The 27,712-nt window shown below is 33.2% G+C and overlaps 1 protein-coding gene and 1 long non-coding RNA gene across 15 annotated transcripts; one reads left to right on the top strand and one right to left on the bottom strand.

Moving 5' to 3' along the window:
- Positions 1 to 520: 520 nt before the first annotated feature.
- Positions 521 to 25,964, top strand: LOC126891746 (zinc finger protein 235-like). 14 transcript variants are annotated; one of them, XM_050661028.1, is made up of 4 exons: positions 521 to 994; positions 18,915 to 19,259; positions 22,895 to 23,062; positions 25,287 to 25,643. In XM_050661028.1, the coding sequence occupies exons 1-4, from the start codon at positions 667 to 669 to the stop codon at positions 25,523 to 25,525; spliced, it is 1,080 nt and encodes a 359-aa protein (XP_050516985.1). In that variant the 5' UTR covers positions 521 to 666; the 3' UTR covers positions 25,526 to 25,643. The 14 variants fall into 14 exon arrangements, 9 of the variants coding, with proteins under 9 accessions (XP_050516985.1, XP_050516990.1, XP_050516984.1 ...); XR_007700539.1 differs by lacking the exons at positions 18,915 to 19,259; positions 25,287 to 25,643 and adding an exon at positions 25,654 to 25,964 and having other exon boundaries at positions 22,550 to 23,389; XR_007700536.1 differs by lacking the exons at positions 22,895 to 23,062; positions 25,287 to 25,643 and adding an exon at positions 23,430 to 24,101 and having other exon boundaries at positions 18,915 to 20,258.
- On the bottom strand, positions 19,908 to 23,329 carry LOC126891767 (uncharacterized). The gene is made up of 3 exons (XR_007700552.1): positions 23,189 to 23,329; positions 21,629 to 21,712; positions 19,908 to 20,057 (listed from the first exon to the last, which is right to left on the bottom strand). It is a non-coding gene; the product is annotated as an uncharacterized LOC126891767 (long non-coding RNA).
- Positions 25,965 to 27,712: the final 1,748 nt, after the last annotated feature.

Below are 27,712 nucleotides of genomic sequence, written 5' to 3'. Positions count from 1 at the left end.
AGAAGGGAATATGGAAAAATCCAGACCCTTTGAAAAGAGGATTCCCTTCCAGTTAGTCTAAATACGAGGACTGGCCAAGTACCTAAGAGGTGGAGGCCATGAAACTACAAGAAGAAGAAGAAGAATTATTTAAGAAAGTTGCAATATTTCTCCGCTATTCGCGCACGATCGTTTCGCGTATCCCTTCCAAGTACTTGCACACCGCGAATAAGTAAAAGCAACGAATATAGACATAAAAGGTAATAACATCGGTAATAATGAAAGCAAAGAATACATATCTCTCACAGGGGAGATATGTATTCTTTGATGAAAGGAAACTTACCGAGTTTAAAACGGATAGTCCAAGACTTTGAAGGCCCCGTCTCACCATCAAATAATTGACAGTTAATTTGATCAAACTTGACAGTCAAACTTGACTAGTGACACAAACTATACATACTAACTGTCACTTTGTGTCACTAACTGTCAAGTTTGATCAAATTAACTGTCAATTATTTGATGGTGAGACGGGGCCTTGACGTTTATGAAAACGCTGGGAGGCAAACTGTCAAAATTATTTTTTACCATATGTTTCTTTAAGCCCGTTTTACAGCTTGCAAGCAGCAAAAATGTTGCCAAAAGCCATGCGCAGTGCGCAGGGTGGCTGTGGCAGTATGTCGTCAGCTGATGCTGATTATTTCCTTCAATTTCAATACCTGCAACTTCAAAGAATATAAATACTTTGATTCTTTGATACCTGTTTGTTATAAATCAAATATGGAAATAAATCAAGAAGCTAGTGAGAAGACTTCTAAAATAAAAGTAGAAAAAGAAGACACCTACGTTAGTCCCTTGGATGCTTTCAAAATTGAAATTACAGAAGAACCCAAGAGAGAATCAGCATACGAGGCATTTGGTTATTTAGACTCAAATGAATTTCCCTTAAACACTGAAGTAAAACAAGATGAATATAAATTTACACCATTTGAAGAAAAGCAAATAACAGATGAAGAAAGTAAGTAAATAGTATAAATTACACTATCATGAAAACAAATAATTCATTATGTTGAGGAAATTTATTAATAACTTATTTTAGAGAATACATTACATACCTGGCCAAATTATTAGGCCAAGGAAAAATGTACTATACGAAGTTATTTCTCTCATGATCATGAATATATTTGAAAAAATATTGTTTTATTCCTTTTTTGTGGATATGATTTGAAAACCTGAAGTGCGAAGTTACCTTACTCTAAGCTGAAATCCAGATGCTAAAAGATAACAAGAGTAACTTTCCAATAACCGATGACATCATAAATGAGCTACACGAACGCCAAAAAAGGTCAAATAATTTACTTATTTTCAATCTCCCAGAACCTTCAACTTCAACTGATGATATTAATCAAATAAAATCACTTTTATCTGGAGCGAGTGAAGGTGCAATAAGTGTCAACAGTAAACATATCTTTTGTTTTGGGAAGAAGAATAAAAACGGACATAGACCAATTAAAGTCGTTCTTTCCTTGGCTCGCGAAGTGTATCAAATCTTAAGAAACAAAGTTAAATTAGGCCAGGCAAATAAAATATTTTTCCTATCTGATCAAACTCCCTATCAGAAAAAGCAACTCGAGTCAGTGAAAAACGAACTTAGAGTGCGTCAACAGGCTGGTGAGCAGAATTTAACTATTAAATACTTCAACAATACACCGAAAATCTGTAAAAAAAAAAACTAAAACCGAGCAGCCCTTTACTTTATTACCAAAATGTTAGAGGACTAAGAACTAAACTGTCTGACCTCAGCTTAACTGAAACCTGGCTCACACCTGAAATTACGGATGCTGAACTTGGGCTTCTCAACTACAATATCTACAGAACTGACCGCTCTAAGGATTCCAGTGTCTTCAGTAGAGGTGGTGGAGTATTAATTGCAGTTAAGAACTCAATTCCTTCTTATCAAATTCAGTCTGATCCTTCGATTGAACAGTTCTTTGTTCTCTTTAATAACAAATCTATAATCGGTACAGTATACTTTCCACCTAAATCTATAACTACTTTATACCAATCATACTTTGAACAGCTTATTACTATAAGCGAGCAATATGATAGAGCAAACCTTTTTCTATTGGGTGATTTTAATCTTCCATCTGCAGTTTGGGATGTCGATGATTATTGTTCCGTTGCTTCTCCTCAGCCTACAGCTACACAATCCGAAGCTGATTCTATTGAAACTATATCCAATATCTGTGCTTTTTTCAATCTCTTCCAGACCAACGAAATAACCAACGATAGAGGAGTTACGCTTGAACTCATTTTATCTCCATTGGGTATTGATGTATTGAAGGCTATCGACATTTTAATTCCAGTGGACACACACCATCCTCCGCTTGAATGCAGTTTGCCACTCAAAATCACAAAATGATTATTCATCTGGTGAAGAGTATTATTATGATTTTGTTCATGCTGACTATGCAGCAATTCGCTCTTCCCTTGAAGCAATTAATTGGGATGGTGCACTTCAGGGAAAAGAGCTCTCTGACATGGTTTCTATATTTTACGACATTTTTTATTCCATCATTGATCGTTTTGTTCCGCTAAAAAAAATCTGAAGAAGTTGCTTCACAAGAAGAAATCAGCGCACATGATATATAAGAGCACAAGGTGTCCAGAAAGTTATGCAGCATTTAGTAACTTAAGAACTAGATGTAAATTTTTATCAAGACAGTGTTATGCTGATTACATTCAACGTACCGAACATTCTATTGTTAATAACGTTAAATCCTTTGGAAGTTTGTTAGTAGTAAAAGGGAAAATAATGCTATACCTAATACAATGACTCTTGGAGATCGTACTGCCTTCAATGGAACTGATATTGCTAATCTTTTTGCTAAACAATTCTCTTCCGTCTATACTAACCAATCCTTACATCCGCATGTAACCCAGATTTCATCTTTGGTTAATGTGTCTAATTATCACATTAAAATTTCAAAAATCTACGAAAAACTGTCTGAACTCAATACCAACAAAGGTCCTGGTCCTGATGGAATTCCCCCTACTTTCCTTAAAACATTCAGCTTCACTCTATCGTGCCCACTTTTTTTATATATTTAATAAGTCTCTATTAGCAGGGGAATTTCCAGACTACTGGAAAAACTCTTGTGTCACTCCAATATATCGTGGGCGTTCTGGGAAAATCCACTAACTCCATTTCAAAAGCTTGGAAGAGTAAGGGCGAACTTACTATGATAATGTCATTGTAAGTTCGCTCTTACTGTTCCAAGCTTTTGAAATGTAGTTAGTGGATTTTCCCAGAACGCCCACGATATAAATCAGGTCGAAAATCGGATATAGGTAACTATCGTCCCATTTGTATTCTTAGTGCTATTCCTAAAGTTTTTGAGAGCATTATTTCCGATTATTTAAGTTATGACTTCTCGCCAATTATAGGGGCCCAACAATTTGGATTTACATCCAAAAAATCAGCAGAATTGGGACTCATAACATATGTTGATTTTTTGACAGATGCTCTTGAGAGGGGTTTACAAGTTGACTCTGTGTATACTGACTTTTCCAAAGCTTTCGACAAAGTTAATCATGAGCTCTTGATTCATAAACTTTATTTATATGGAGTTGATGACCTTATATTGAAGTGGCTCAAGAGCTATCTTACGCAAAGATCGCAAATTGTCAGGGTTAATCATCACTATTCTCATACCATCTCTGTTACCTCAGGTGTACCACAATGATCACACTTGGGACCTCTGTTGTTTAATATATTTATCAATGATCTAATACCCTGTTTCCAAGTAAGTGAAACTTTGTTATTCGCTGATGATTTAAAATGTTTTAAAATAATCACATGTGAGGCTGATTCACTTAGTCTACAAGGTGATATTGATCGCCTATCTAACTGGTGTATGCAAAATGGTATTTGTTTGAATGCATCCAAATGCCATATTCTTCGTTTCCATCGAACTCATCATCCAATCATCTTCGAATATAGTATAAATAATCTGACCTTACATTCTGCCTCTGAAACTAGGGATCTAGGTGTGATCCTTGACTCTGCCCTTAGCTATAAATCACACATTTCCAGTACAATACAGAAGTCTATGAAGATGCTTGGCTTTATAAAAAGAACCACCAGAGACTTTACAAACATCTCAGCTATTAAATCACTTTATTTCTCCCTGGTTAGATCTCATTTCGATTACTGTTCCACAATTTGGTCCCCCTATTATTTTACTCATAAACTGAAACTTGAAGCTGTCCAACACAATTTTCTGAGATATACTGCTACTAAGATGCATGTATACTATGACTATTCTGTATTAGAGCGCATACTGAACTTACCTCCTCTTGAGGTACACAGAAAACAAAGAGACTTAATAATTTTATTTAAAATTATCAACGGGCTGTGTAACTGCCCCGGGCTTCTCTCCAAAATATCTCTATTTGTCCCCAGTCGTTCGACTAGGCAGGTGCAAATCTTTTATGTCTCTTTTCATAGGTTCAATTATTCTTACAACACATTTATTCCTAGAGCTCTTCGATTAGAGCTTTTTTTGCATAATCACATTCGTGAGACATCCCAGAATAATATTGTTCTGAAGCTATTTCCTTGTGGCATTTTTATGATTAATTATTTATATGGGAAATAAGCCACAATTAAAATGAAAAAAATAATTTTATTAACGTTTCGACGCCCAAATCGGGTGCCGTTGTCAAAATACAAAATATTACTAAATAAACAAAAATGTTGTTGCTAAGCAAAAAAATTCTTCTAATAATTTATTTAATCTGACTCATTTATATTGGCAATTTAGACATATATTATACATTTTAAAGTCGAAACGTTAATAAAATTATTTTTTTCATTTTAATTGTGGCTTATTTCCCATATAAATATTTAATCATCCCAGAATAAGGTTCAAGAAGTCGCCCATGTGAAAGGTGGGCCAAGTTTTTTTAACAGTTTTTTTTTAATCAAATTGCAAGAATCAATATTTTTTGGCTTGAACAATTTTTTCTTTAATTTTTTGGAACATTCTGGACAAAAAAGGTCTCTTATAATTTTTCTCTAAAGTTGGTCGTTTTCGACTTATAAGCAATTTAAAATTGAAAAAAACGAAAAATGGCGATTTTCAAGGCTTAATAACTCGGTTAAAAGTTATTATTATGAAAGTCAATATATGACTAAATCAAAGTTTAAAGCCCCCCCCCCCCTACAAGATCGTGAAGAAATTTTTGTCATTATTTTATTACTAAGCTGTTATTTTTAAGTAACAATAATAAGCGCCATGCACGTGTGCGGGGCTGTAAATGCTGAGTGCGAGAGAGAAGCCATTCCAGCAGTCCAATTGTGCATCTTACTCGCACTCACATTTACAGCAGCGTCAATACGATGTAACCACTCATTGTTATTAATTAAAAATAACAGCTTAGTAGTAAATTAATGACACAGATTTCTTCAGGTTCATGTAGCGGCGACTTTAAACTTTGATTTAGTCACTTTCTGACTTTCAAAATAATAATTTTTGACCGAGTTATTAAGTCTTAAAAATGGTCATTTTAGCGTTTTTCAAATTTTAACTTGCTTATAACTCGAAAAAGATCAACTTTAGAGAAAAATTATAAGAGACCTTCTTTGTCCAGAATGGTCCAAAGAATATAAAAAAAATAAGACCGGGCCAAAAATATTGATTTTTGCAATTTGATTAAAAAAAAATTGTTAAAAAAAATTGGCCCACTTTTCTCGTAGGCGACTTCTTGAACCTTATTCTGGGATGTCTCACGAATGTGATTAGGCAAAAATATCTCATGGGAATATTTTTCCCAACGAATACGCCGTTTCCGCCTTGTCTAAAAGGGTTTTTCAAGTAAGCAATTTATTATATTTTTTATTAGCTTCAATTTAAGTGATGAACACTTTTTTGTAAAAACTTACAGTTTTTGAGTTATTTATGAAAAATCGCTTTAAAGCATGCATTTTCTTTCACAAAAATTAAAATATTTGATCTTTAATAACTCAAAAAGTATTGATTTATTTTAATCACATTATATAACAAATTTTGCTTACAATTTGTCCCTGTCTCGATTTGTGGGGATATTTTTAATAAAGTAATTTTCCCCCCCGAGAAGGGGTGACATATACCCCAGGTTAAAACCCCAAATTATTATTGTTAATTCGTGAAAATGAATGGAGATTTACCGAAATCGAAGGTCATAGTTGATTTTTACCTTCAGTGACTGCACTAGAGAAAGAAAATGGCAATTCAATAATTGAGATGCGTATATTTTGCAAGCTCATAAATTATTAAACGATATGTAGTCGCCAAATAATTAATTTAAATTATTTTAAGTACAACTCTCTCTTAAGCCGGGAATATGGGATGGTTTTCTTGCGAAGGGGTTGTAGCTCAATAATCGAAAGGCGCGTGATTTAAGAGTTTATTCTTAGAATATAAGCTATACGAATAAAACTACTATTAACTTTTTTGTAAAAACTTACAGTTTTTCAGTGATTTACGAGAAACCGCTTCAAAGCATGCATTTTTTTCACGAATAATTAAAATTTTTGATCTTTAATAACTTAAAAAGTATTGACTTATTTTAATAACTTTATAATAAATTTTGCTTATAATTTGTTCTTTTATAGATTTGTGCAGTTATTTTTTATAAAATAATTTTCACCCCCGAGAAGAGGCGGTATCCACCCTCAGGGTAAAGGCGCAAGGTGGTACCATGTCACCTTTGTTTCTTGAGGTATCCTCTAACCACTGACCAATTTTCGTAAAAATCGATGAAGGTTCACCAAAATTGAAGGTAATCGTTGATTTTTACTTTCAGTGACTGCACTATACAAAATAAATTGCAATTTACTGATTTAAATGCGCGTAATTTGGAACCTTATAAATTATTAAATGATATGTAGTCGCCAAATAATTAATTTAATGCATTTCAAGTACAACTTTCTCTTAAGCCGGGAAGATAGGGTGGTTTTCTTGCGAAGGGGTTGTAGCTCAATAATCGAAATACACGTGATTTATTAGTTTATTCTTAGAGTATATACGCTATAGGAATTATATCCGCAATACGATATATTTTAAGTTTTCTCGGCATTTTTCTCGTAAGTTAAATCAATTAAAGGGTTGTTTGGGGGTGAAGGGGATGAGCTCAAAAATCGAAACTATATAATTTCAAGAGCTCATAAATAGCTCGTAATTCTGCCGCAAAAACCGATTCAATATTCCTATTTTTAAGTAGCCCCCTTTTGAGTCAGCCCCCCCCCACTAAAGTATCAAATTCCTGCTCAGTGGAACCAGCTCAAAATTTTTAGTTTGCGGAATATGAGAGCTCATAAATAGCTCATAATTCAGGGCTATTTGTTTTTTGATTTTTGTAAGTGGGGGGGGGGGCAGCTCAACACGGGTGTATACACATCTTCTTATGGATTAAGTGACTTCATATGCAGTTATGTCCGTGAATGTGTTATTAGCTTTTTTAGTTTTGTTCCGATTTTAATTTAAAATTAATTTAAAAATTAAAATTTACAGGACCAACAGAAAAACTTGTTGGTGTAAGTATGACCAAAAGCCCAAAATAAAGTTGGTGATTTTCAGATTTTTTTTAGGTACCAACTTTATTTTAAGCATAACTCTTTTAAAAAACAGAAATAAAGCTTTTTTAGCACTTTAAAAAAGTTATAATGAGCTTTTCTCAGAAACTGGTTCATTTTTGTAGTTTCACGTTGAAATATTCGATTTGGAATTTGACAAATATGATCATATTTTTCATCAGCTACAACTCTGATTCTCTAGATCTAGAGACCTCATACGTACTTACACAATTTTTTAAATGTTTATATAATCTATATTTTTACTTAACACATTAACAGACACCCCTGCATATGAAGTCACTTACTCTATAAGAAGACGTGGCTACATGTGAAGCATGTCCGTGAATGTGTTAATAAGCACTACTCTCGGTAATGATGTAACCTTTCATTCTGCGCTTAAATTTTTCAAAAATATTTATTAGTTTTCTCAGGATTCGAGAAAAATGAATGCAATAAAATAAAATTGGAGCCGACAGTTTTTGCCTATCCCCTTAAGACATGCTATACTTTCAACATCCATTTTTAAATGTGAACACCATGCAGTGACTGAACAAGACTGATTTAAAAATTCGACACGACTCGACTCGACTGGATGTGATTGGGTCAGTGTGAAACAAAACAGACACATTTGCTTTACTTTCGTATTAATGCGACTGGATGAATCAGAAACTAGTTTTGGATGACCCAGGCTTTAACCTTTTTTATCTAAGATAATTCCTGTTCCCCACAATGCTTAATTATATTCTCCACTGTAGTTTTTGGAATATTAGGTACACCCCTCACTTCATGGATTGTTTTATTGTCGCAATAATTTTTAATCACCATCTCACGAATTTTTGAATTTACATAGATATCCTATATTAAATGTAATGGTACATGTATTTTGGCACAAATTCTACTACTTTTTGGTTGATGGTAAACTGATCCCTCTCAATTCTTTCTTTGCTGAATATCATGACTTTAGATATGTTAATTTTATTTATTTATTAACGGGATAAACCCAATACATACAAACTACAATAAAGCAGAGCTTTTGTCATACCTAATAATGAAAATATAAAAATTGATACACGTAAAACTACAACTATAAAACACAAGCATAAAAAATAAAAAAGAATATAAATTATTTTCAAATGATGAAAACAACTGAATCAATTACAACAGTTAAATCTATTTAATTTTTTTTTTAATTCAAAATTCAAGACGCCCGTGTTCTTGTTTAATAGAGGAAATTAAAGAACCAAACAGATCTATTAGATGACTAAACTTGTTTCCATACAGGGTCAATCTACTAATTGGTGCATATTGACCATAGTTTGTAGCATGCCGTTGTTTCTTGAATATTTGTGGATTTCGTGTCAATCTAGCAGGTATATTAAAGTATACAAGACTTATCAATTCTTCGGAGTTAATAACACCAAAGATAACAAATATCCAACATGACTCTTCTGCGTTCAAGAGTTTGTAAATTTATTCTCGATATATTGTAATAAGTATCATTTCTAACTGTTAAATCCATCTTAAAAGCTGCAAAACGTAAAAATTTGTTTTGAACTTTTTCAATATTTAGGATTTGATATGCATAACTAGGTGACCAGACAATGGAACCATATTCAATAATTGATCTCACGATACTGCAATATAAGATTTTTATTGTGTGAATTGACAAATCTTTTGATGAACGTAATATAAAACCCAACATCCCAAATGCCTTCGAAACAGTATGGCCAATGTGAGAGTAAAATGTTAATTTACAAACAAATATTATAGGTACCTAAATCCCGAATTTCGTTCACATGTGTGACAGGAGTATTATTAATAAAATATTGATGGTGAATAGGCGAATGGCATCTAGCAAAAGTTATTAAAAAGCATTTATTAATATTAAGTTCCATATCATATCTACCACATCACTCATAAAAATCAGTTACTTGTGACTGAAGCTGAAAAATGTTATCCTCATTATTGACAGTCTTATATATTTTAACATCATCAGCAAACATGAAAAAAAAATTTTAGTCCATATTTGCTACTAACTTGTGCTACTTTGTTCATTAAGGCCCAATTTTTCAGTGACTGGTTAAAATTTTGGTTACCTAACCTAGTTTAAGTTTTAACCTTAGACAAGGAAAGAGGAAAGAGCTTTCCTTGTCTAAGGTGTTAACCAATATTTTAACCCTCCTAGCGTTTTTCAGTGCTTTAAACCAAGTTTAACAAATCTCGGTTAGCTAACCACTTTTGTTCTTATGTTGGCTGCAGTAATTGCACTTGCGCATGTGCAATTCGAGAAATAATGATCAATTTGACAGAAAAATAAATAAAACAATTTCACAGCCAAATTAAAAAATTATTTAATTCTTCATTTGATTCATAATATCTGCCACGGTTTTATAACAGAAGAGACTATTTACAATTACTAGGACGATTTAGACTTTTTTTGCCGATTTCGTTTGTCAAAGATCACGGTGGTATCGCTATTGAAACATATTGACCAAGAAATAAGAAGTTCAACTACATATTTGGGAAATAATTATTTTGCTGCATAGACAAATGTATAATTATCTTTTTAAAATATTACTAGGAATCATGCATTCTGTTACAGTAGGTATGTGTAAACACACCTGTTAAAAGTTATGATATATTTAAATATATTTCCTTATAATTCCTTCCTATAATATAACGATAATAATTTATAATTTCGATAATAATATGTAATAATTTCCTTATTGGGACCGTGCAAGTTCGGTAAAGCGACACCTATTTCTACGCTCTGCAACTTTATTCGCACTTTTAATTATATTGGCCAATTATATTAGTCCTGTAATATATGTAAAAAATAATAAGAAAAAATAAGATTCAGGTTATGTTATTTAAACTTAAACAATTGTATGTAGTAAATAAAATTAGTTATTAAAATGCAGTACAGCAAGCAAAATACAATTAATTAAATTTACCTTTATATAATAATTGCATATCACATCAATATTGTGGAGCAACATATAATTTTTCTTCTTCAATGACAGTAGATATGAAATGTACGTCAACTTGACAATTTCAATTGACACTATGAATTATTTAAGAAAGTTGCAATATTTCTCCGCTATTTGCGCACGATCGTTTCTCAATTCCCTTCCAAGTACTTGCACACCGCGAATAATAATAGAATATCTCCCGCGATAAAAACAAAATGATATAACCTAACTAACCTCTTCTGTCAGGCAAAATAAACAAATTTGACTCTGATGCATTCACTGCACCTATGAGCAAGCGTAATCAAAAAATTCGGAGTTAAACAATATAAGGGGTATCGGTTAAAATATTGGTCAACCTAATAATAGTTATTTATGATATACCTAGGTGTTAAAAGTCCAATTTTAAAGCGAATTCTGCAATTCACATGAGTGCCTTAAAAATGTACTTTTTAACACATACAGGGTGATTGATTAGTGTGAGGAAGCTCAGTAGATCTGTTATAGTAAAAATTACAAAAAAAAGTTATTGACAAAAATTGTAGGCAGCTTTAAACTCCACATTTTAAAATTAGTTACAATCTTACAGGGTGTTCCATAAGATGGTGGCACACCAAACTTATGTTTTTTTAAATGGAACACCCTGTATTTTATTTTAAATTTGATCATATCAAGTTTAACTCCCTGTATAATTAAAAAGGATTATAGGAACATTGATCTATTGCAACCATAGTTTTTAATAATTCTTAAAAATTATAAAACATTCGTTTTTATAATATTCGTTAAATCAAATACAGGGTAAGTCAAAATGCAAGTACATTATTTTCTTGGTAATGTTAAATAGAACACCCTGTATTTTATATGACTATCGAAAAGTACTAATATCGTACTTCAAATTTTATAAAGTACTCCCTATACCTAAAGTTATCAGTTTTCTAGATATTTTTATTTTTCCATCAAAGTATTAATTTGGTAGATATTTTAACGTTTACCAATAATTATTATTGTGAGTTGGCCATGATTGATTTGTCAGAAACTGACAGTTTGGCATTAATTAGTAATTTTAACTTATCTTACTTAAGTAAGGTGTTCAAAATGACCTCCCAAAACATCTATGCATACTTGAAAGCGGTCATTGAAAGAGTTGCTTACATTACTAAGCATTTGTAAAGAAATATTTTGAAATGCAATTTGGATTCTATTTTTCATATCATCCCTTGTTGTTGGAGGTATTTTATATACTTCGTTATTAATGTAACCCCAAAAAAATGATTTTATTAAAATCTGGTGACCTTGAGGGTCACCTTACCGGTTCATCCCTTCCGATACATCTTTCACCAAACTGATCATTAAGTTCACCACGTATTAATTCGTTGTGGTGCTCAGGAGCACCGTCATGTAGAAACCACATTTGTTCTCGTATATTAAGTGGAACCTCTTCTAATAATATCGGTAACTGATTTACGATAACATCTAAATAAATCTTACCATTTAAGTTATCTTCAAAAAAATATGGTCCTATTACATGGTTACCGACGATACCTCCCCACACATTTAGAGACCATCTTGTTTGACTATGTGTTACTATGTAGTATGGATTACTTGTTGGATAGTAGTGAAAGTTATGCCTATTAACAGAACCGTTTCGATGGAATGTAGCTTCATCACCCAATAGGACATAATCAAAAAAATCCCTCTCCTCATTAATTTTTTCTAAGGCCCATTCACAAAATACTATTCGTTTCTGAAAATCATCATTATTTAATTCTTGGTGCTTATGAATATAAGGGTGCATCTTGTTTTTAGATAGAATGTTTTGAACAGAGTAGTAACTAAGTTCTTGTTCATTGGAAATACTCCGTACACTTTTGTGTGGGTTTTCTGTAACTGCCATCAACACACTCATTTCGTTTTCCTCTGTCAAACTAGTTTTTGTTCGTTTATATTTTTCATAATTCACTAAACCAGTGCGGTTAAATCGATCTTTCAATTTTTCAAATATATCTTGTCTAGGTTGCCGCTTATCTGGAAACCGCTCTTGATAAATGCTAGCTGATAGTAATGAATTTTTATTCCATTCCCCCAAAATCCAGATCATAATTATCTACCATTTCATCAGTAGTAAAATTCATTATTGCTAATTTAAATTGAATTAGTTACTGAATTACTAAATAATAATTGTTGCTAATTTACGGTGTATCCCAATACTGAATTAATAAACAATAATGTCAAACTGTCAGTTTCTGACAAATCAATCATGGCCAACTCACAATAATAATTATTGGTAAACGTTAAAATATCTACCAAATTAATACTTTGATGGAAAAATAAAAATATCTAGAAAACTGATAACTTCAGGTATAGGGAGTACTTCATAAAATTTGAAGTACGATATTAGTACTTTTCGATAGTGATATAAAATACAGGGTGTTCTATTTAAAATTACCAAGAGAATAATGTACTTGCATTTTGACTTACCCTGTATTTGATTTAACGAATATTATGAAAACGAATATGTTTTATAATTTTTAACAATTATTAAAAAACTATGGTTGCAATAGATCAATGTTCCTATAATCCGTTTTAATTATACAGGGAGTTAAACTTGATACGATTTTCAGGTAATATTGGTTTTAACTTTTTAAATACCCGGTATAACATGATAAAACTTTACATTGTTGTGATGTGGAAGTGAAGCAGATTTCAAATTTAAAATAAAATACAGGGTGTTCCATTTAAAAAGACATAAGTTTGGTCTGCCACCATCTTATGGAACACCCTGTAAGATTGTAACTAATTTTAAAATGTGGAGTTTAAAGCTGCCTACAATTTTTGTTAATAACTTTTTTTTGTAATTTTTACTATAACAGATTTACTGAGCTTCCTCACACTAATCAATCACCCTGTATATCATACAATATTTTTTCTACAAACGTTTTATATATCAACAATTATAATTTATTCATTCTCAATTACAGGACAATCTGCCCTGTGATGGATGACCGAAGTTATCGTTAACGTAAAGTTATCCTGTAGTTATGTTATAACCATCGAATTGGTGTATCATACTTAACTTAACTATTTGCGTTATTTCTTGACAGTTCTTGAGTTATCTAGTCACTTTATAACGCGACGTTAAACCTCAAGTTATGAGATAACTCTGTAGTTATGCAAGGTTAGGTTCATCTTTTGACTTGTTTTTAGACAGAAATCAAGTGAATTTAGAAGCTAGTAATTTAATAATTAAGAATAGAAGGGTAATACAATTTTAAAAATTATACAAAAATCAAATCGAGCGATATAAGTTGAAATTTTATTTTAAGTACCTACTGAGCTTTCTATCCAGAGTTGCCAGATGATATTTTATAAATCCCCCACTTAAAACTGAAATTCCCTGAAATTGAAGCTCAAATACCCCAAAGTCCCCAAATTTAAATTGTTGCCGCATTTTAATAAATTATTAGTCAAATAAAGAGAACAGTAAAGCAAAATTCATACTACAATATCAACGAGGGCCATGGAAATAATTCATAGTTCCTATCGTCTTCGATTATATGGGAGTATAATATACAGTTCTATGTACATTCACAAATTTAATTTACCATGACCCCTTAAAATCATCCATAATTTTCCGCCCCCAAAAAATCCCACTACAATTTCTGCTTAGAAAAATTTCAATAGACGCTTTCAAATTAACCCAAAATTTTGTGAAAATACACCAATCTGGCAACCCTGTTTCTATCTACCATTTGAAAGCAACTTAGAAACACCAAGGAACCCAAACAGCTGTTTGCTGTTCGGTCATCATCAGTAGCCGACGACGGGTATGTTCGGGACAAACTCTCGCGCTCACTCCAACTTGTACTATTTGTACATAAGGTTCTCTTTGTTACTTCAAAATTTGTTCCTCAAAACTTCTTTCTAATATAACGTTGATGATATAACTATTTCATAACTGGGAGCGATACATCACACCAAATTTTACCTATACAGTTATGAGCACGTTATTCCTGAGAGTTATCTTAACTTTAACTCGAACGTTAAACTTAACTTCGGTCATCCATCACACGACTGAATATCTACAAAAACTTTTACTTGAACTTGACTGACATTCCATTTTTATATTTTTCTTGACATTACATCAAAACTGCCTATACTGTCAATACGTAAATCATAACAACTATAGAATAATAACATCTACTTTTATTGTTATATATTCTAACAAATTTTTAAACCTTTTAAACCACCTCTTTCAAATTGCGCAAGTTGTACTATTAATATTAATAAATGAAATATAAATATTTTGACGTTTCACAATTTGACAATTCACTTTTAACTGCAGTGCCTTAAAGATTTTAAAGCACTAGTGCTTTAAAGTAGCATTTTTAACGCTCCTATGGAGTGCTAAAAATTGCATTTTTAACACGGTTGTAGAAAAACGGGTTTAAACGCTAACCTAGTACACAGGGCCGTCTCTACCCGGGGGTGCGAGGCACCCGGTCGCCAAGCCCAAGGGGCGCAAGCCGAACACTTGCTAGGCTCAAACTTGCCCTTTTGTCCTTAAAAAAACTACAAATAACAAAAACATACAAGTGCACTTTCGGTATTTTTTACAAAGGCTATTATTAAATGCATACTACACCTATGTGATATGCAAATGGAATAAGTATATGAACCCCATTTAGATTATTCCGACAATAATTTCAAAAAGGTGACGCGTTATTTTGACCAATATTGAATGTCGAGTGACAATGAAGTCAATGAATCACCATCTTGTAAAAATTATCAGTGTATCCGATTTTGCTGACAAACGTATAATAGCCGCTTGGGGAGCTATTTGGCATTCAAAAATTTTTTAAAATTGTTTAGACATGAATCCTCTTGCGTTTTATGTTCCTTGTGCGGCTCACAGCCTTATGGAAATAATAAATTTTATTTGTTAAAGAAATTTATGTTTTCTTTTTCGCATCAACATTACGGTGGAATGTCATAATAAATGAGATACCCACCTTTACATTAAAACCGCTTTAAAATGCGCGATGGGATTGTTGTTGCCGGGGCTCGAACCGTGCGCTCTCTGGCTTATGAACCCAGGTATGATGCCTCTGAGCTACGGTCAGGCTACGGCCGTCCACGATATTAGAGTAAAATTAACTCATTAAAAATACTTCGTTTGACTATGGGGAAAATTTACCGTGTATTATACTCAATTTTTGACAACAACAAATACGACAATGACACAAGAAACATCGAAAGCTCATTGATTACAAAATTAAAGAACTTTAAGTTTATCTGCACTGTCGTAACATGGTACAATGTTTTAGCAAAGGTTAATATTGACAGTAAAACTTTGCAAATGAGCGATATTATTATTTCGGAAGCTGTTAGATGCTTGATCAATTTAGTGATGATTTAACCAACAACCGCACTGACAGTGCGTTTGAGCAGATATTAATTGACTCGGTTACAATTGCAAAACAAAATTTTAAAGTTAACTTAAGTAAAAAAAAAGACTAAGTTTTCACTCTAATGACATATAAAACAACATAATGCTATTCTACATCCCACCAGAATGAAAGCAATGGTAACCTTCTCTGGTTACACCTCCGAGGCTTCTACAATTTGCAAGCCATACGGATGCTGAGACTAAGGAAGATAAGGGGATTCTACAATTTACAATTGACGTCGCATCTGCTCAGCGCGGTAAAGTTCCAACGAGAATGGTTCCCTTCATACTCCAATCAGAGTAAATGTAAATCAAAAATGAATAACCATTTTCAATTTCGTTGCAAAACGAAAATACAGCCGAACCATATTCTAGTCCAATCAGAGAGTGCAGCAAGCACCTCTACCGGTTTCGAAACTTATTAGTCTCTCATCAGGAGGCACATATGCTGCTCTCTCTGATCCAACCAAAACAAACCCTTAGCGTGCAGTTGGAACTTTACCGCGCTGAGCAGATGGGACGTGAATTGTAAATTGTAGAATTCCCTGATCTTCCTTAGTCTCAGCATCCGTATGGCTTGCAATTGTAGAAGCCTCGGAGGTGTAACCAGAGAAGGTTCCCATTGTTTTCATTCTGGTGGGATGTAGAATAGCATTATGTTGTTTTATTTGCCATTAGAGTCAAAACATAGTCTTTTTGCTAGCAGTTGCCGCTAGGGCATCTATGCCATTTCGTTCGTTGCAATCCGGGACTGCACGCTGGGGGTTTGTTTTGGTTGGATGAGAGAGAGAGCAGCATATGTGCCTCCTGATGAGAGACTAATAAGTTTCGAAACCGGTAGAGGTGCTTGCTGCACTCTCTGATTGGACTAGAATATGGTTCGGCTGTATTTTCGTTTTGCAACGAAATTGAAAATGGTTATTCATTTTTTATTTACATTTACTCTGATTGGAGTATGAAGGGAACCATTCTCGTTGGAACTTTACCGCGCTGAGCAGATGGGACGTGAATTGTAAATTGTAGAATGTCCTCATCTTCCTTAGTCTTAGCATCCGTATGGCTTGCAAATTGTAGAAGCCTCGGAGGTGTAACCAGAGAAGGTTCCCATTGTTTTCATTCTGTTGGGGCGTAGAATAGCATTATGTTGTTTTATATGCCATTAGAGTGAAAACTTAGTCTTTTTCTTCTCTTTTTAACTTCTATTAAGTATTATTTATTGGACATTGCCATTGCAAAATTAAGTGAAAGTTTTGAAATGTTGAGGGAACATAATTATAATTTTTCGTTCTTGGAAAGTATACTGAGTTGAAGAAACTCCGAAAAAAACTTAAAAAAAAAACACAATGTTCAAATTTACAAAAAAACTAGCGCATGGAAGTAGATCTGATATAGATGGTGAAGATCTATTCCATGAGTTAGAAATGTTACCAATATTTTTTATAAATATAGACACAACTCCACTCGATATTCCAAGTTAAATATATTCTAATACATAATTGACTCTCCGTTTTACCAAATCTTTCTACATGTGTAAGGATAGTACACGACAATTAGACCGAAAGCAGTAGACCGAACTCATTGGACCGAAAAGCACTTTACCGAAATCTCACTAGACCGAAATGGTACATATATTAAAAAAGAGTACACTAAATTATGCTAAGATTTTGTATATCTGTCTTTTTGTTTATTGTATTTTTTTGTATTATTTTATATATAGAATGTGTAAATTGTTACTCTGTACAGTCTGATATGAAATAATTTTCATCCGTTAAACAAATTAGTGAAGGTAAAAATAAATTAAGGGTTGAGTGACGTTAACACCATTTTAACTGTTTCTGATAACCATACAAATAATATTTAGTTGTAATTACATTTATCTTATCTGCGACAAGTAAAAAGAAAAAGAAAAAATAAACCAAAAACAAAGCAAAAAACAAACTGTAAGCTCGCCAGTACTTTGTGCTGCCAGTCCTAAGACTGGATAAAGGTGAAGGGGGTTGATGTTACCCTTGCTCAGATTACAATCCTGTTTAAGCACCCTGTATTATGTACCTAATGCTTTTCGGTCTCTTGCTTTTCGGTCTCCTACTGTTCGGTCTAGTGAGGTTTCGGTAAAGTGCTTTTCGGTCTAATGAGTTCGGTCTACTGCTTTCGGTCTAACGATTTCGGCCTCTTTATAGTTAACTGTTTAAGGATATATTTAACACTTCCAGTAACAATAGCTGAAGGAGAAAGGTCTTTTTCTAAACTTAAATTGATCAAAAATTATCTGCGCTCAACAATGGACCAAGACAGATTAACCAACCTGGCTTTAATAAGTATAGAAATTCAAGTAAAAATTGATATCACCGAAGCAATAAAAACTTTTGCCAACTTAAAAGCTAGAAAAGTTTACTTTGATATAGGTACTTTAAAAAGTATGGTATAGCGTTAAAAGATCGATCTTTTATGAATACTGAAACCATGTTTTTAATATATAAATAAAGAAAGCAAACATAATTTGTTTTAATTTTAGCGTAACTATAACCTATATAATCTTCTGACAAAAGGGGGCGCAAAGGTGAGTCTTGCACCCCGGCGCCGTGTATGGTTAAGACGGCCCTGCTAGTACAGTTCAGTCTGGGAATCTTTACCCGTTCTTCATCATTTAAAGCATACGAAATAAGTCGATGATAAGTCGGAAATTGAAATTTACTAAACGCACGCGTAAAGATTCCCGGACTCAACTGTACCTATTAAAAAACTGATTAACCATAAATATTTCGGTGACCGAAAAATAAATAGGTTAACCCAGCACTGAAAAACCGGCCCTTTGAGTTGTAACCCTAACCCCCTAACCAAGGCTATCCCAAGAAAATTATGTTTTCTGTTTCAGTAAAATGTTTATAGTTGGTTTTTATTTTAGGTTGTGCCCAGGAAGACAACAAATTGAAAATAATTGAACCATTACATTCGTCTCATAAAGGAAATAAGTATACAGGTCATCACATTGAAGGAAAAATACTAAATAAAAATGTGAACGTTGAGACTGGACAGAAACCTTATAAATGTGAAGTTTGTTTCAAGCAATTTGCTGCAAAAAGTAATTTGAAAATACACTTAAGAGTGCACACTGGAAAAAAACCCTACAAGTGTGAAATCTGTTTAAAACAATTTATTAAAACATGTGATTTGAAAAGACACAATAGGGTGCACACTGGAGAAAAACCGTACAAGTGTGAAACTTGTTTTAAACAGTTTAGTGAAGCAGGTAATTTCAGAAAACATTTGAGAGTGCACACTGGAGAAAAACTGCACAAGTGTGAAATTTGCTCAAAGCAATTTATTACAACAAGTGATTTGAAAAGACATTTGAAAACGCGCACTGGAGAAAAACCTCACAAGTGTAAAATGTGTTTTAAACAGTTTAATCAAGGAAGTAGTTTGAAAACCCATTTGAAAATGCACAGTGGAGAAAATCCGCTCAAATGTGAAATTTGTTTTAAACAGTTCTCTACACCACGTAGTTTGAAAAATCATTTGAGAGTGCACACTGGAGAAACACCGTACAAGTGTGAAACTTGTTTTAAACAGTTTAGTGAAGCAGGTAATCTCAAAAAACATTTGAGAGTGCACACTGGAGAAAAACCGCACAAGTGTGAAACTTGTTTTAAACAGTTTTCTACACCAGGTAGTTTGAAAAATCATTTGAGAATGCACACTGGAGAAACACCGTACAAGTGTGAAACTTGTTTTAAACAGTTTAATCAAGGAAGCAGTTTAAAAACCCATTTGAAAATTCACAGTGGAGAAAAACCGCCCAAATGTGAAATTTGTTTTAAGCAGCTTTCTACACTAGGTAGTTTGAAAAATCATTTGAGAGTGCACACTACCGAAAAACCTTACAGATGTGAAACTTGTTTTAAACGGTTTAGTGAAGCAGGTAATCTCAGAAAACATTTGAGAGTGCACACTGGAGAAAAACCGCACAAGTGTGAAACTTGTTTAAAGCAATTTATTACAACAAGTGGATTGAAAAGTCATTTGAAAACGCACACTGGAGAAAAACCTCACAAGTGTGAAATTTATTTTAAACAGTTCAGTGAAGCAGGTGGTTTGAGAAGACATTTGATATTGCACAGTGGAGAAAAACCTTAAAAGTGTAAAACTTGTTTTAAACAGTTTGGTCAAGCAGTTCAGCTGAAAACACATTGGAGAGTACACACTGGAGAAAAGCCTTACAAGTGTGAGGTTTGTTTTAAATGTTTAAGTACAGAAAATACTCTAAAAACACATTTGAGATTGCACAGTGGGGAAAAACCTTACCAGTGCGCTATTTGTTTAAAGCAATTTCCTGCAAAAAGTAGTTTGCAAAATCATTTGAGAGTGCACACTGACGCTGTAGTAACACTTTAGGAGTGTGAAATTTGTTTAAGAGCGAAGCAATATCACCGAAGCAATAAAAACGTTTGCCAACTTAAAAGCTAGAAAAGTTTACTTTGATATAGGTACTTTAAAAAATAGCGTTAAAATATTGATCTTTTATGAATACTGAAACCATGTTTTTAATATATAAATAAAGAAAGCAAACATAATTAGATTTAATTTTAGCGTAACTATAACCTATATAATCTTCTGACAAAAGGGGGCGCAAAGGTGAGTCTTGCCCCCGGCGCCGTGTATGGTTAAGACGGCCCTGCTAGTACAGTTCAGTCTGGGAATCTTTACCCGTGCTTCATCATTTAAAGCATACGAAATAAGTCGATGATAAGTCGTAAAATTGAAATTTACTAAACGCACGCGTAAAGATTCCCGGACTCAACTATACCTATTAAAAAACTGATTAACCATAAATATTTCGGTGACCGAAAAATAAATAGGTTAACCCAGCACTGAAAAACCGGCCCTTTGAGTTGTAACCCTAACCCCCCAACCAAGGCTATCCCAAGAAAATTATGTTTTCTGTTTCAGTAAAATGTTTATAGTTGGTTTTTATTTTAGGTTGTGCCCAGGAAGACAACAAATTGAAAATAATTGAACCATTACATTCGTCTCGTAAAGGAAATAAGTATACAGGTCATCACATTGAAGGAAAAATACTAAATAAAAATGTGAACGTTGAGACTGGACAGAGACCTTATAAATGTGAAGTTTGTTTCAAGCAATTTGCTGCAAAAAGTAATTTGAAAATACACTTAAGAGTGCACACTGGAAAAAAACCCTACAAGTGTGAAATCTGTTTAAAACAATTTATTAAAACATGTGATTTGAAAAGACACAATAGAGTGCACACTGGAGAAAAACTGTACAAGTGTGAAACTTGTTTTAAACAGTTTAGTGAAGCAGGTAATTTCAGAAAACATTTGAGAGTGCACACTGGAGAAAAACTGCACAAGTGTGAAATTTGCTCAAAGCAATTTATTACAACAAGTGATTTGAAAAGACATTTGAAAACGCACACTGGAGAAAAACCTCACAAGTGTGAAATTTGTTTTAAACAGTTAAGTGAAGCGGGTAATCTCAGAAAACATTTGAGAATGCACACTGGAGAAAAACCGCACAAGTGTGAAACTTGTTTAAAGCAATTTATTACAACAAGTGGATTGAAAAGTCATTTGAAAACGCACACTGGAGAAAAACCTCACAAGTGTGAAATTTGTTTTAAACAGTTCAGTGAAGCAGGTGGTTTGAGAAGACATTTGATATTGCACAGTGGAGAAAAACCTTAAAAGTGTAAAACTTGTTTTAAACAGTTTGATCAAGCAGTTCAGCTGAAAATACATTGGAGAGTACACACTGGAGAAAAGCCTTACAAGTGTGAGGTTTGTTTTAAATGTTATAAGTACAGAAAATACTCTAAAAACACATTTGAGATTGCACAGTGGGGAAAAACCTTACCAGTGCGCTATTTGTTTAAAGCAATTTCCTGCAAAAAGTAGTTTGCAAAATCATTTGAGAGTGCACACTGACACTGTAGTAAAACTTTAGGGAGTGTGAAATTTGTTTAAGAGCGAAGCAATAAAAACGTTTGCCAACTTAAAAGCTAGAAAAGTTTACTTTGATATAGGTACTTTAAAAAATAGCGTTAAAATATTGATCTTTTATGAATACTGAAACCATGTTTTTAATATATAAATAAAGAAAGCAAACATAATTAGTTTTAATTTTAGCGTAACTATAACCTATATAATCTTCTGACAAAAGGGGGCGCAAAGGTGAGTCTTGCCCCCCGGCGCCGTGTATGGTTAAGACGGCCCTGCTAGTACAGTTCAGTCTGGGAATCTTTACCCGTGCTTCATCATTTAAAGCATACGAAATAAGTCGATGATAAGTCGTAAAATTGAAATTTACTAAACGCACGCGTAAAGATTCCCGGACTCAACTATACCTATTAAAAAACTGATTAACCATAAATATTTCGGTGACCGAAAAATAAATAGGTTAACCCAGCACTGAAAAACCGGCCCTTTGAGTTTTAACCCTAACCCCCTAACCAAGGCTATCCCAAGAAAATTATGTTTTCTGTTTCAGTAAAATGTTTATAGTTGGTTTTTATTTTAGGTTGTGCCCAGGAAGACAACAAATTGAAAATAATGGAACCACTACATTCGTCTCGTAAAGGAAATAAGTATACAGGTCATCACATTGAAGGAAAAATACTAAATAAAAATGTGAACGTTGAGACTGGACAGAGACCTTATAAATGTGAAGTTTGTTTCAAGCAATTTGCTGCAAAAAGTAATTTGAAAATACACTTAAGAGTGCACACTGGAAAAAAACCCTACAAGTGTGAAATCTGTTTAAAACAATTTATTAAAACATGTGATTTGAAAAGACACAATAGAGTGCACACTGGAGAAAAACTGTACAAGTGTGAAACTTGTTTTAAACAGTTTAGTGAAGCAGGTAATTTCAGAAAACATTTGAGAGTGCACACTGGAGAAAAACTGCACAAGTGTGAAATTTGCTCAAAGCAATTTATTACAACAAGTGATTTGAAAAGACATTTGAAAACGCACACTGGAGAAAAACCTCACAAGTGTGAAATTTGTTTTAAACAGTTTAGTGAAGCGGGTAATCTCAGAAAACATTTGAGAGTTCACACTGGAGAAAAACCGCACAAGTGTGAAACTTGTTTAAAGCAATTTATTACAACAAGTGGATTGAAAAGTCATTTGAAAACGCACACTGGAGAAAAACCTCACAAGTGTGAAATTTGTTTTAAACAGTTCAGTGAAGCAGGTGGTTTGAGAAGACATTTGATATTGCACAGTGGAGAAAAACCTTAAAAGTGTAAAACTTGTTTTAAACAGTTTGATCAAGCAGTTCAGCTGAAAACACATTGGAGAGTACACACTGGAGAAAAGCCTTACAAGTGTGAGGTTTGTTTTAAATGTTTAAGTACAGAAAATACTCTAAAAACACATTTGAGATTGCACAGTGGGGAAAAACCTTACCAGTGCGCTATTTGTTTAAAGCAATTTCCTGCAAAAAGTAGTTTGCAAAATCATTTGAGAGTGCACACTGACACTGTAGTAAAACTTTAGGGAGTGTGAAATTTGTTTAAGAGCGAAGCAATAAAAACGTTTGCCAACTTAAAAGCTAGAAAAGTTTACTTTGATATAGGTACTTTAAAAAATATCGTTAAAATATTGATCTTTTATGAATACTGAAACCATGTTTTTAATATATAAATAAAGAAAGCAAACATAATTAGTTTTAATTTTAGCGTAACTATAACCTATATAATCTTCTGACAAAAGGGGGCGCAAAGGTGAGTCTTGCCCCCCGGCGCCGTGTATGGTTAAGACGGCCCTGCTAGTACAGTTCAGTCTGGGAATCTTTACCCGTGCTTCATCATTTAAAGCATACGAAATAAGTGGATGATAAGTAGGAAATTGAAATTTACTAAACGCACGCGTAAATATTCCAAGACTCAACTGTACCTACTGAAAAACTGATTAACCATAAATATTTCGGCGACCGAAAAATAAATAGGTTAACCCAGCACTGAAAAACCGGCCCTTTGAGTTGTAACCCTAACCCCCTAACCAAGGCTATCCCAAGAAAATTATGTTTTCTGTTTCAGTAAAATGTTTATAGTTGGTTTTTATTTTAGGTTGTGCCCAGGAAGACAACAAATTGAAAATAATTGAACCATTACATTCGTCTCATAAAGGAAAGTATATAGGTCATCACATCGAAGGAAAAATATTAAATAAAAATGTGAACGTTGAGACTGGACAGAGACCTTATAAATGTGAAGTTTGTTTCAAGCAATTTACTGCAAAAAGTAATTTGAAAATACACTTGAGAGTGCACACTGGAAAAAAACCCTACAAGTGTGAAACTTGTTTTAAACAGTTTAATCAAGGAAGTAGTTTGAAAACCCATTTGAAAATGCACAGTGTAGAAAATCCGCTCAAATGTGAAATTTGTTTTAAACAGTTTTCTACACCACGTAGTTTGAAAAATCATTTGAGAGTGCACACTAGCGAAAAACGGCGCAAGTGTGAAATTTGCTCAAAGCAATTTATTACAGCAAGTGATTTGAAAAGACATTTGAAAACGCACACTGGAGAAAAACTTCATAAGTGTGAAATTTGTTTTAAACAGTTTAGCGAAGCCGGTAGTTTGAAAACACATTTGAGATTGCACACTGGAGAAAGACCGTACAAGTGTGAAACTTGTTTTAAACAGTTTAGTGAAGCAAGTAATTTCAGAAAACATTTGAGAGTGCACACTGGAGAAAAACCGCTCAAATGTGAAATTTGTTTTAAACAGTTTTCTACACCATTTAGTTTGAAAAATCATTTAAGAATGCACACTGGAGAAACACCGCACAAGTGTAAAATGTGCTTAAAGCAATTCATTACAAGTGATTTGAAAAGACATTTGAGAACGCACACTGGAGAAAAACCTCACAAGTGTGAAACTTGTTTTAAACAGTTTAGTGAAGCAGGTAATCTCAAAAAACATTTGAGAGTGCACACTGGAGAAAAACCGCTCAAATGTGAAATTTGTTTTAAACAGTTTTCTACACCATTTAGTTTGAAAAATCATTTGAGAATGCACACTGGAGAAACACCGTACAAGTGCGAAACTTGTTTTAAACAGTTTAATCAAGAAAGCAGTTTGAAAACCCATTTGAAAGTTCACAGTGGAGAAAAACCGCCCAAATGTGAAATTTGTTTTAAGCAGCTTTCTACACCAGGTAGTTTGAAAAATCATTTGAGAGTGCACACTACCGAAAAACCTTACAGATGTGAAACTTGTTTTAAACGGTTTAGTGAAGCAGGTAATCTCAGAAAACATTTGAGAGTGCACACTGGAGAAAAATCGCACAAGTGTGAAACTTGTTTAAAGCAATTTATTACAACAAGTGAATTGAAAAGTCATTTGAAAACGCACACTGGAGAAAAACCTCACAAGTGTGAAATTTGTTTTAAACAGTTCAGTGAAGCAGGTGGTTTGAAAAGACATTTGATATTGCACAGTAGAGAAAAACCTTACAAGTGTAAAACTTGTTTTAAATAGTTTGGTCAAGCAGTTCAGCTGAAAACGCATTGGAGAGTACACACTGGAGAAAAACCTTACAAGTGTGAGGTTTGTTTAAAATGTTTAAGTACAGAAATTACTCTAAAAACACATTTGAGATTGCACAGTGGGGAAAAACCTTACCAGTGCGCTATTTGTTTAAAGCAATTTCCTGCAAAAAGTAGTTTGCAGAATCATTTGAGAGTGCACACTGACACTGTAGTAAAACTTTAGGAGTATGAAATTTGTTGTAAGAGCGTACAGTAGCGCGTCATCAATATAACTTCGGCAGATAGTATCATACCTTTTTTCGTAAGGTCTGCGAAACTTTGGCAACAGTGGTAATGTTTGACATTATCTAAGATCAATATTTTGACAATATGTAAATTATACTCGTAGTCGCGCTAAGTGGAAGTAATAGAAAATAATTTTGTTATTAGTAAATAAATATTTATAAAAATAAACCAAAGTGGGTAAAAATTGTATGTTAACATATGTATTTGAACGAAATAATAATAAATCATCATTTCGTTGTGAAGCGAAACAAAAGCCGTCTTATTTTATTTAGTTCATAGAGGGCCAAAGGCACTCTAACTTACCTACCTATACTTACATACTATAAATATGCTTACCTACCTACACTAAACGGCACAAAAAACGGCCACCTCACAAAATGGGTAATTTTTTATGTCTCAAATTTCCTAAACCTTTTGTCCGATTGAAGTGATTTTTTTAATATCTTTTAGAGTTATTCTTAACAATATGCTGTAATCATATTGTTAGACAGGTAAATTGTCATTGTATACCGGGTGTACCAAACAAATTATGATTTTTTGTTTTTTTTTTATGAAAAACTATTTTGTTTCATTTCCTGGTCTTTAAAATGTTTATTGGATTTACCTATCGTACTATATTATGTGTGGATAACCCCGAATTTGGCTAATAAACAACTCGTATTTATCTGAAATATTGAAATGACTCTATGATATATTTTTATTAAATTAATAACTTAACATCCATTGTATTTACAAATAATTAACAAAATTCGTATGTAGTAAATAAAATATATAATAATTGCATATCATATCAATATTGTGGAGCAATATATATAATTTTTCTTCCTCAGTGACAGAGTAGGTATGAAATGTACGTCAATTTGACAATATGAATTATTTAAGAAAGTTGCAATATTTCTCCGCTATTCGCGCACGATCGTTTCTAGTACCCCCCCCCCCCCCAAGTACTTGCACACCACACGAATACCGGCATGCCCTTTTGCCCACGATATAAAGACACCGAAGATAAGATAATGCGCATAGTGGGCGGAGTCAATGACGACAGCAACAGAGTTATCTCGAATTCTTTATGTAACTTTTAAGTATCGCATTCTTTCGTGTTTTCAACGTCTACCGTGGTTTCCTTTAAATATTTTAAATTTATTGTATATTGTATACGGTTGTGATATTTATTTATAACATTGTGAATATTTCCGTTAAACCTGCGTTGTGCCGTTTTTGGATGAGGTTCTGACCAGAGCGGCCGCTAACAGTTTGGCCGCCCGCGAGCAGTTCCAATTAAGCCGCCCCCTTTTTAACTATATTTAGATTTACCTTTCAGAAAGCCCCTTAGTTTTGTTACATACATAAGGGTGTGAAAAAAGAAAAAGAATACTTCACAAATAATACTCTTTAATAATGATAATTTACAATAGGTACAATATTTTAAAACTACATTAATATTCTTAAGAAACACCTACTACAAAACAAAAATGTAATTATTGTATTCTTAAATAATACAAATTGTTACAAAATTATTAAAATTTGTACTCCACTTCAAAGTTGAACTTGTGCCGTTGGTTGCTTTTACTTGGGGGGTGAAAGTCACTCCTTCTCGGGGGTGAAAACAATATACGTTTAAAATAAGTCCGGAAACAGATAAACTGACTAACTTTAAACAACTTTTGTTCTATAGAGTTTTTTAACTTAGGTACCAGGTTAATTCAGTAGTACTAGAGTCATTTGCGACTAAAAGTGTTAACTTTTCAACAACAAAAAAACACGTTTTCGGGCGGTTTTTCGCAAATACTCAAAAAGTAAGTATTTTATCAAAAAAATATTCTTAGAAAAATTGTAGCATATAAAAAAACGAAAAAATGGTATATTCTTAGTCTATACTCTATAGAACCAG

Source organism: Diabrotica virgifera, chromosome 9 (genome assembly GCF_917563875.1).
Source record: "Diabrotica virgifera virgifera chromosome 9, PGI_DIABVI_V3a".
In the NCBI taxonomy this organism is placed as follows: domain Eukaryota; kingdom Metazoa; phylum Arthropoda; class Insecta; order Coleoptera; family Chrysomelidae; genus Diabrotica; species Diabrotica virgifera.
Note: the sequence above shows the minus strand (reverse complement) of the source record. Positions and strands in the feature narration are given on the sequence as shown.